We start from the raw sequence: 9,416 nt of genomic DNA, 5'->3' as shown, positions 1-9,416 counted from the left end.
AGTCCCAATCCTAGAGATGAGTTTTGTCAGCTTAAAGTTGATCATAATGAAGTTGCAGTCTGCGTCTGCCCTGGAGTGGCACGTGCCGTTGCCATTTGAATGTTGATTGAAATGTTGTTGGCACTTTACAAATTTTTCGGTTGGATCCGGATCCTTAAAGGTACGAGTATTTCCCTGGCCTGGCTCTTATTTTGAATGAATTTGAATGGTCTTCACGGGCTTTTTGTGGCCTTTCATCAAAATTCAATTGTTTCCAGTTTGCGCCGGCACTCGACGCCAGTTCCAGATATCAGGACACCAGGACACCAGGACACGAGGACACCAGGCCACGGATACAGACACGGACAATCCTCCATTGTTGACCCTTTTGGGGTCTTTTGTTTTTCGCTCGGCCAGCCAAGCGCGCCAAGTGGACGTTTATCTTTTGCAGTCACTGTGCACTTGCAGCGAAATTTTAGTTAGTTTGCTCGACCCAAAAGTACAAACTGTAAGTGGATATAAACCATTTTATTTGCGCTCCGGTGCGGCATATGTTTGCATAACATTTTGTGGAGCGTGAAGAGAGCCGCGCCCAAGGAGCCCTCGGGACGCACACCGCACCTTAAAGACAGCATTTCAGCATTTTAGCATTTCAGTATTGGCTTTACACATGGTAAAACTTTATGTACTTTATGTATTTACAGAAATTCGAAAATTAGACCAAAAATTTTCGGGTAGTGGCATGGGCCACTGGGTAGGCCGACCGGCCGGCTGGTTTAGAGGGAGTAAACCGATTTGACCGACGATCCTTGTTTGGTCATCGAGTCCTTGTGCAGCTGGTACTTCATCTGGAGCGGCGGCAGTTTCAACGTTTCGCGCAGCTTCAGTCCAATATGAACGATTGCCGACTCGTTCTGTCCATTGCTAGTCCAAACAGCTGTCAAAGAGGAGGCGGGGGGGAATTACGGTAGCAGTCCTGGAATAGTAGGCGGCTATTGATACGTACAAATTTTGCTTTGCTTGCCGCGCATGTTGATGACAGCGCCGCAGATTTCTTCAGTGTGCTCGAAGGCTTCGCCAATCAGTATTAGAATCTGTCGACAGTCGGGAGAGTCGAGGGCTAGATATGACAGCCAACAGACACAAAGCTCTTCCTCGAGATACTTACCACATCCAGCCAGAGCTTGTCCAGCTCCAGCTTGCTGCGACGGCTCGTAGTGATTACCCAGCGTCCGCCAAACTTGTTGGCCTCATCCTCCCACATGGGTCTGGGGTGACATTGGATGGATGACTATAGCTAGAACTCTGCCCGAACAAGCGGATCTCACAAGCGAGTACTCACTGTATGCCCTTCTTGAACAAAGAATAATCGCTGCACAATCGGATCTGCGATGGAGGTTTGATGTGGGTGTACAGGCTCCAGAAGTCCTCGACCATGTCGAAGCTAGTGATTTCGTTTTGCAGCTCCTCCCAGGACTTGGAGCGATCGCTCTCCAAGTACCAGAGCGTCCAGGTGTGCTCCAGCGGATGTTTGACAGCCGAACTGACCATCTTCATCCCAGGAGCAACTGGATCCATCGGCGATCCGTGGATGGTGAGCTCTATGCTGGAAGTGGAGCACGTTGTGTTGCGCGTTTTGCGCACCAATTTGAAATCGGTGTTCATCACGCTCGAGTTTTTTTGTTTGAGAGAAACGATAAGTGTGTTTAATTTTAAATTCAATTCCAGAGCAGCTGAAATATTTGTGTGTTCAACGTGTGTCTACAGTATTATACTGAAAAAATCCCAGAGTAACGACTATCTGACAGAAAAGGCAGAGAGCTATGGATGGGGTGGAGAAGTTTTCCAAAGGGTATTGGGACGTATGTACACGTAGTAGTTGTGTGTGTTTGCTCTGTCATCGCTGACATTCAGTGCCCCCAATTCATAACTTTCATTGCACGTAAATAATTAGACACTCGTTGGGGGCATCCTTAAGCACTCTTCTTCCCCTCTTTCTTGGCGTCTTTCTAATTCAACTCTAAACTTTTTATGCTCTCATGAGCCACGAGTGCCTTGGAGCTCAGCTCGTTCATTGCCATCTTGTTGGCCTTGGTGATAAAAATCGAGCGCCTTATGCTTTCATTCATATAAAGCGTTAATTTTATGACACAGAATGGAAGGACACTTGAGCGACTCCGACTCCGACTCCGTCTCCGACTCCCAGGCCGAGTCCAGAGAGCGTAAAATTTACGCACTCACACTTTGCTGTGCTGCTTCTCCTACTCTCGCTCTCGCTCTCTCTCTCTCGCTCTTTTCTTTTTTTGCTAGGATTTTACGACAATTGAGTGCGGGCCGGAGGAGGACCAGAGCAGCAGGTCCTGCCGAGGTAGACCTCTCCTTCTTGGCGCTTTGATGGTGTTGATAATGATGATGTTGTTGCTATTGCCAGCGCTGCCCGTTGCCGTTGCCGTTGCCATTGCCAGAGCTGTCGTCTTTTATGTAGCCTGCCATAAAAGTGAAAATATTATGAAGCTTGTTCGAACCCCTCAGCCCCCAGCTTGAGCCCCAAGTTCGAGGAACAATGAAACGGCAACGTAATTGCCGGCAAAGTATCTGGAAAGTCATCTATGAGGCAGTTTTTGACTTGTGCAATTGACACTGGCACACAGTACACAGCAGAGCAGAGCAGAGCAGAGCAGAACAGAGCACAACATAGCACAAGAGTTGCGATAGCGTGACAGCCCAAAATGCTAATAAAGGACGAGGCGACAAAGGCGACAATATCGAAAAGTAGGAACAATGTCTTCCTGACTTTAATTTGACAGCTGAAAATGGAAATAAAGTGCTTATATATCTCAGGAGGTACATGTACCGATAGACACATATACCATCTGGCAGGGCAGCTAACGGTGGCGGTGCCAGTAGCTCTGCGTGTTCACGAAAATGAAGAAGATGGAAATGGATAGCACTCTGAAGAGGAATTTCATGTCCAGCGTAATTTCATAGACGGATATTTTGATGTGCTCACTGATTTCCTGGTGTATCAACACATCTATCTGTGAATATAGAATGGAATGGAATGGAATTGTTGATCCTTATGGATGACTCACCGTTCTGTCGAAGCTCGGCTGATAGTTGGTCAAGTGAAAGTGCCAGAAACTGCGCGACAACCGAGATTCCCATGACAACATCTCAAAAATTGTAAAGTAGAACACTATGTTCAGCGCAGAAGTGGTCATGAAATAGAGATCCCGCTGCTCGATGGCTGTGATGAATACGAAGGGTATCAGTCCGTGCACCATTGCGCACAGCCAGTGGAATCGAAAGTGCTTGATGAGCCGTCGAGAGATGTGAAACACCTTCGATCGGAGCATAATCAGCTCCTCTGTCAGACCCCGAAGTTGCTCGACCAGCACCGAAAGGTGGACACCGTCCAGCGGCTGAGCCCGTCGTACCTTGGCCACATCATTGGATATCCGCCGGGTGCACAGGTGCAGCTCCTGGTAGCAGGCAATGAGCACCACAAAGAGGCAGATGTTGATCGTGATCTGGAGCAGGAAGGCCATTAGAACGGCAGGTATGAGCAGTAAGATGATATTTTGCCTGGTGTCCCGATCTATGGCCGCTATAAGAGACCGTACGAGAGTGTGAAGGGCCAGCACGAGCAGCAGTAGATGCCGCCCTCGGAAGATATTCGGATGCTTGGCCATCGTCTGCAGTTGCCCCACCAGCCTCAGCATTTCATTCAGCAGCTGCACGCACTCCCCACTGTACACTAGGTTCTGTACACGGACCACCAAAATAACGTAATATCCAATCAGGGGCGACAAATCTGCTTCCTGGATGATCATATAGTAGACGTTGGACATAACGGTCGCTGTAAGGACCACTAGAACAAATATGGAATACGCCCTCAGAGTATTGGACTGATAGATGCGTTCCCGCTTCAAATCGTAGACGAATGTGGTCAGGCCACAGAGCTGGGTCAGCATTACGATGCAAAACAGGAAGAGCCGAGTGCAGCGGTTGAGTAAATTCACTTTCCTCATCGTGCCGATACTATTCATTGGGGACTGTGGCAGCAGGCAGCTCCATATCCGGACAGAGGGCCGTGTCATCGTTTGAATTATGACCGCACTTTAGCGTTGATGTACGCGCATTAATAAGCGGTCGAAGTTTTGATGGCTTAATCGATATTATGGCGATGACCACATCGCAGCTTGTGGTTGTTCCTCGAACGCCTAAAAGTGTGGCATTCCATTCCAAATAACAGACAGACAGCATTACTATGGGGACTTTAGTCTTCAGTTTAAAGTGTACAAGTGCTTCTTGCCCTGCGACATTCAATTCCATTAACCTGAATTCACTGTGAGTTGTGGTGCGAATTCCTTAAACCGATTCGGTGAGGACTTTACGAGTACCGCTGCCTCACCAGGCCATCGCATATCTCTCTTTTCTCATCGGACAATATGGAGGAAAAACAATCTCAATCTCGTTTTACGCTGCTCTGCGGGCAACACATTTAATTACGCAACATTTACGTTAAAATTTTATTGTCTGCATTATTGAGCCCGGACCTGGTAGCCGGGAGTCGGCAGCCGGGAGCCGGGAGCCGGACTTGGTCTCAATCCTTCGATCTCCTTTCACTATGTGCTTTCTCTGTGCACTCGCCTGTGGTTTCCGTTACACATTTCGCGCCATTGTCCGATGGGCGTTGCCCCGGTCCCGCCCCTGACATGCATGAGCTCTTCCATGGCCAACGGCCAGTGGCAGTCCTCTCCTCTCTCTGGCAGCTTATTTTGATGGGCGACGGCATCATTTGAGTGCCGGGGAAACCTGCATCGTCAGTGCACTGTTATTGGCATATTTTAATGCTGTCGAACGGCGAGAACAGCGGGGCGGGAGAAAACTGATACATGTATATGTGTAGAGAGAGAGAGAGAGAGAGAGAGAGAGACGGCTGGGGCTCAAAGATTGGATGACTCTATCGGCCATATCGAGCATTGGAGAGGGGATGCAGGAGAAGGTGAAGGAACAAAGTAAACAGAACTTTGTGGCCGGCAAACTGGAAAACTGGAAAACAAAGGGCAGTCACACGCAGAGAGAGAGACAGACGAACCGACCGGATGCAGATCAGGAGTCGGGGGCACACACTCATGCGGAAGCTGCGAAAAAATTTTGATAAACTTAATTTTTACAAAAATTCAATGGAGGCCCAGGAAAGCCTGCCACTGCCGCCTCTTGCCGCCTCCTGCCGCCGGGGAAATGGAGACAAATGTGTTGAATCGTCAATTGTCAGTTTGTTGCATTATCAGCGTTTCACGGCTCATTTGCGTTTGGAACATGTGTAAACAAGACAAGGCAGATGGTTGTGAATGCTACTGCGACACCATCCATCTATAACCCACTTCCTATCTGTGCCATGCTGTTCCACAGGATATGGCATATGATACCGCCTCTGGCACTGGCACTGGCTCTGCCGTTGCCGCTGCCGCTGCCGCTGCTTCGACAGACAACCCATCATCGTCAGCAGGAGCAGAATCAGATTCAGAAGCCCCTGAAACAGAAACAGAAACAGAAACAGCAGTACAACATCGCTTTTAACATCGGTGATTTATGAAATTTGCAAACAAGCCAGCAACAATTTCAGATGCAGTTGCACTCACATTTATTGCGCGCATATTTAATGAGCATAAATATTTTCGCAATATGTAAATTATGAAACATACACTGCGGCGCTTCTGCTCCTGCTCCTGCCCCTCCTCCTGCTCGTGCCCCTGCCCCTGCCCCTGCTGTTCCTTCCTTTAAAATATGCCAATGACGCCTTATTAAGCTCTCATTACTCACGCTGCCTGCCCCGGAATTTATGTACATTTAAAGGCCAACCAGCCCGAGCTGGACGACACGGCGCGGCAGGGCACTCACTGTCTTGTCTGCGGTGGCACTTATCTGCGGTTGGCATGACAGTGCATGAATCGGTCGACGGATGGCCGCAGTTTTGTGGCACGGGCTTGCCAAAGATGAGCAATTAGTCCGCACTGGTTAAGAGTTTGAGCAAAAGGATTTCCAAATTGATTTGAGGTAAAATCTTAATCGGGATCCGATACAAATTATGGCAGTAATGCGCCTAATCGCAGGCTCCGCTCCTATGGCGAGCACAATCAATCTGGTAATCAATTGCCAAATTCAATTTAGCGTTCAACTTTCCTCAGCTGCCACTGCCACAAGCACATACACATGGCCAGGCGTCACCTTTCCCCCACTCGATCATGCCTCTCTCTGTGGTTCTCCAGAGGCCCCCCCATACACAGACACAGACACACACATACACAGACACACAATGAGACGAAAATAGAAAAAATATAGAGAGAAAGAGGGGGCAGCGCCAGGCATTGAATTCACATTCACGTTTTGCTTATTTATTTATTGCAGCCATTGCATTGTTATGCACACCAAGGCAGACAAAATAAATACCAGCACACAGCACAATAAATTTAAAATCTAATTACGCGCACCATTTAATACCGAAGCGGCGGACGCTGGCGGAAACGGAAGCGGGAGTGCGAGTGCGAGAGCCAGCTGAAGTTGGCTGCGAAAGGAGGAGCAGCAGCAGGAGAGCGAGCACGAGAGGGAGCAGAAGAGGGAGCAGGATAGGGAGTCCAAAGCCCCAACGAACGTGAGTTAGCTCCAGCTATGACGGCGCCAAGTCTCTCTCTAGCGGATTCCCATCGCCGAAATGCGAGAAATGGCCAAAAGGAAAACGCAATCGAACACCAAACAAACGAATCCACACAACAATATCTATAACAAATGGATAAGCCGCGGGACAAAATCTCAAAGGAAACGAAACGGAACACACAAAAAATACAAAAAAAATTACACAAAAAATACAGATAGAATGCAATTAAAATTTTGATAAGCAAACAGCAGACGCAACTCGAATTAGTTATATCTCTGGATGTGTTTTAAACAGCTACCAAAAATGTGGGAAAATAGGGGAAAAGTGGGAGGGGGATGGGGGATGGGAAGGAGCAAAATAATAAAATTGCTTGTGGCTGAGCTTTTGACTTGCGGGAGACGGTGGTCAGTGTTGGGTTGAGCTAGAAGTCCTCGGGTCTCGGGTCCCGGGTCCCGGGTCCAGGGTCTCCGAATACAAATGAGTTTTCTTTGTGCATGTAATTTACACTGAAGAGAACCAAGGAGGTTGCGGAAGCGGAGACGTAGGCGGAGGTCGGAGTTCGGTTAGGCGCCCGCGCCCCCCGACCACATCCGCAACCAAATGGTCAACATTGCTGAACATTGCTCAACTTGTGAAAAATACATTATGGTTTAAAGTATTTAATTGCACACAATTTCTGGGGTTGTTCGAGCAGCGCCTCCACCTCCGCCTCTGCCACTGCCCGAAAACCCCAAAAGGCAAAGTCAAACGAGGATATACGACGAGGACGAGGACGAGTGTGTAGATGTATGGGTCAGAGTCCGAAAGTTACGGAGATTTTCGGTTGGGTTTCCATTCCAACTATTTCGAGGGGAGGTATTTAAGGGATGATTTGGCCAGAAAAAAGGACACACAAAACGCAATTAAAACCAATAATTAATACGACAACAAGCACACGTTTCTGTCTTCCTGTCTCCGCTGTCCTCCGGTCGGAGAATGGGCACGGGTATGGGTATGGGTATGCCTCTCCAGGACATTTGTCAAGTGGGTGACCTTCCAGTGGAGTTCTCCTAATAAAATTATGCTTAATTTATATGCAGGCTGCGTCATTTGACTGATGCCTACTAATGACTTCCTAACAATTTTTAATATCTATGCAAATGAACATAAATTGCTCGTCCTTGCCCTCAGTCCTCAGTCCTCCCTTCTGGCCAAATTATGTGGCTGTGGAGCTGGCTTCCCGCTAACTTTGGTTAACCGTTTAGCCGCCGTTGACCCCGCGCACAAGTAGCCGAAAAAAGAAATACTGTTACACAGCAAGAGAGCGAAAGAGAGAGAGGGAGGGAGGGAGAGAGGGCGGGAGCGAGAGGCGAAGAGCTCACGGCAAACAACAGCCAGGAGGCCCTGGCAACTGCTCTCTAGCGTTTAATTAAATGACATTATGGCCGCCTCGCCGCGTTGTAGGCAGTGGAAAATGGTACGGCTGTGGCACTCGGTCTCCCAGCTCCCAGCTGCCATTTGCCACAGTCCCAGTCCCAGTCCCAGTGCCAGTGCCAGGCCCTCCATTTTGCCCCAAAATGTGTGCAGTGGGAGCTGTATTTCAATTTTTGTGTGTATTGCGTCTAGTTGCTGTCTATTATGCTCAGGTCATTATTACGTTTATAGAAAAAGTTCTCCATGAGATCTTTGGGGAGAGGTTACCGCCTCCGAAAGTGTGCGAATGTTTAGCACCTCGATTCATAAAATGTTCCATTCAATCCCTGGATTTTCAGTGTATTTTTTGTATGCATACTAGTACATATAACTAGTTCCTTTTGTGTGGCATTCAAATTGTTCTAAGCATCTATCTTTCATGCTAATCCCCAGCTTTCTGCATTCTGCATTGCTGCAGGACCTCTCTAAAGATGATATTTATTTTCAATCCGACCGAAAGCCTTAACTCTTAAATCTTAGCTCTGATAGTCCATGTTCTTTGGCTCTGGGGCCGGCATAATTGCTGCATTTCTCATGCAGATGGCAAGCATTTCATATTCTCTAGACCGCTGGACTGCTGGACCCATGGGAGGGGAGAGTAGCGCAGTAGCAGTAGCCGGAGAATTTGCATTGCAAATAATCATTTTTAAGTTGCTAATGATGGCAAAACAGGCCCAGAATTCAGCCCGAGGCCCAGGACGAGACACAGGCACAAGCACACACAGCAGCAGCAGTTGCAGAACTGAGGCCTGCAGCAGGGAGAACAAATTAAATCATTAGTTATGCGTTGCACAGAATTAATGCGCTTGTAAAACGGATCCAGGGAACTTTTTAATTGCAACTTTCGAGTTTCGGATTCGGATTTGGAATCGGAATTGGAATCGGAATCGGAATAAGAAAGGGATATGCAGATGCAGATGGAAGATGGAAGATGAAGCTGAAACAGCTCCGTGTTTGATATCAGAAATGCATTTGCCGTTGCGATTGATTTTTGCCAGAGCCATCAAACTTGTTAGCTGTCTGGCTGGCCGTCTGGCTGGCAGTCTGGCTGGCTGTCTGTATGGCTGCTGCATTAGCAAAGTTTTTGCATTTGAGACCAACTTCAAAATGAAATCAAGACGAGCCGGTCAAAACTTAAATTGCAGCAAAAGCAAAGTTCAGCTTTGCCAACTGATGACCGGGCAAAGAGTGCAAGTAAGAGTGGGAACAGGATCAGGATCGGGAGCAGAAACAGAAACAGGAACAGGAACAGGGGCTGGAAACAGGACACGAGTATACGGGATGTGATAGGGCAGCTTTTGGCAGCTGCTGGCTTTTGTAAATC

At 48.1% G+C, this 9,416-nt stretch overlaps 2 protein-coding genes across 2 annotated transcripts; both read right to left on the bottom strand.

Moving 5' to 3' along the window:
• Positions 1-613: 613 nt before the first annotated feature.
• LOC6601664 (eukaryotic translation initiation factor 4E1) lies at positions 614-1,674 on the bottom strand. The gene is made up of 4 exons (XM_002026693.2): positions 1,322-1,674; positions 1,148-1,247; positions 986-1,073; positions 614-916 (listed from the first exon to the last, which is right to left on the bottom strand). Exons 1-4 carry the CDS (start codon positions 1,642-1,644, stop codon positions 756-758), a joined length of 672 nt encoding a protein of 223 aa, XP_002026729.1. The 5' UTR covers positions 1,645-1,674; the 3' UTR covers positions 614-755.
• A 1,190-nt stretch (positions 1,675-2,864) lies between these two features.
• Positions 2,865-4,010, bottom strand: LOC6601665 (uncharacterized protein CG32395). Its single transcript, XM_002026694.1, has 2 exons — positions 3,072-4,010; positions 2,865-3,017 (listed from the first exon to the last, which is right to left on the bottom strand). The coding sequence occupies exons 1-2, from the start codon at positions 4,008-4,010 to the stop codon at positions 2,865-2,867; spliced, it is 1,092 nt and encodes a 363-aa protein (XP_002026730.1).
• Between the last annotated feature and the right edge of the window lie 5,406 nt (positions 4,011-9,416).

The sequence above is a fragment of the Drosophila persimilis genome, unplaced genomic scaffold (assembly GCF_003286085.1).
Source record: "Drosophila persimilis strain 14011-0111.01,24,50 unplaced genomic scaffold, DperRS2 tig00000686-arrow-arrow-pilon, whole genome shotgun sequence".
Classification (NCBI taxonomy): Eukaryota; Metazoa; Arthropoda; class Insecta; order Diptera; family Drosophilidae; genus Drosophila; species Drosophila persimilis.
Note: the sequence above shows the minus strand (reverse complement) of the source record. Positions and strands in the feature narration are given on the sequence as shown.

What these genes read in the sequence shown, in the direction of transcription:
- LOC6601664 (XM_002026693.2), bottom strand. Translation starts at nt 1,644, where the DNA reads ATGAACACCGATTTCAAATTGGTGCGCAAAACGCGCAACACAACGTGC. An exon ending in TTGTTCAAGAAGGGCATACA is followed by an intron (nt 1,248 to 1,321) that starts GTGAGTACTCGC and finishes ATGTCACCCCAG; the next exon opens with ACCCATGTGGGAGGATGAGG. An exon ending in ACAAGCTCTGGCTGGATGTG is followed by an intron (nt 1,074 to 1,147) that starts GTAAGTATCTCG and finishes GACTGTCGACAG; the next exon opens with ATTCTAATACTGATTGGCGA.
- LOC6601665 (XM_002026694.1), bottom strand. Translation starts at nt 4,010, where the DNA reads ATGAGGAAAGTGAATTTACTCAACCGCTGCACTCGGCTCTTCCTGTTT. An exon ending in AGCCGAGCTTCGACAGAACG is followed by an intron (nt 3,018 to 3,071) that starts GTGAGTCATCCA and finishes CTATATTCACAG; the next exon opens with ATAGATGTGTTGATACACCA.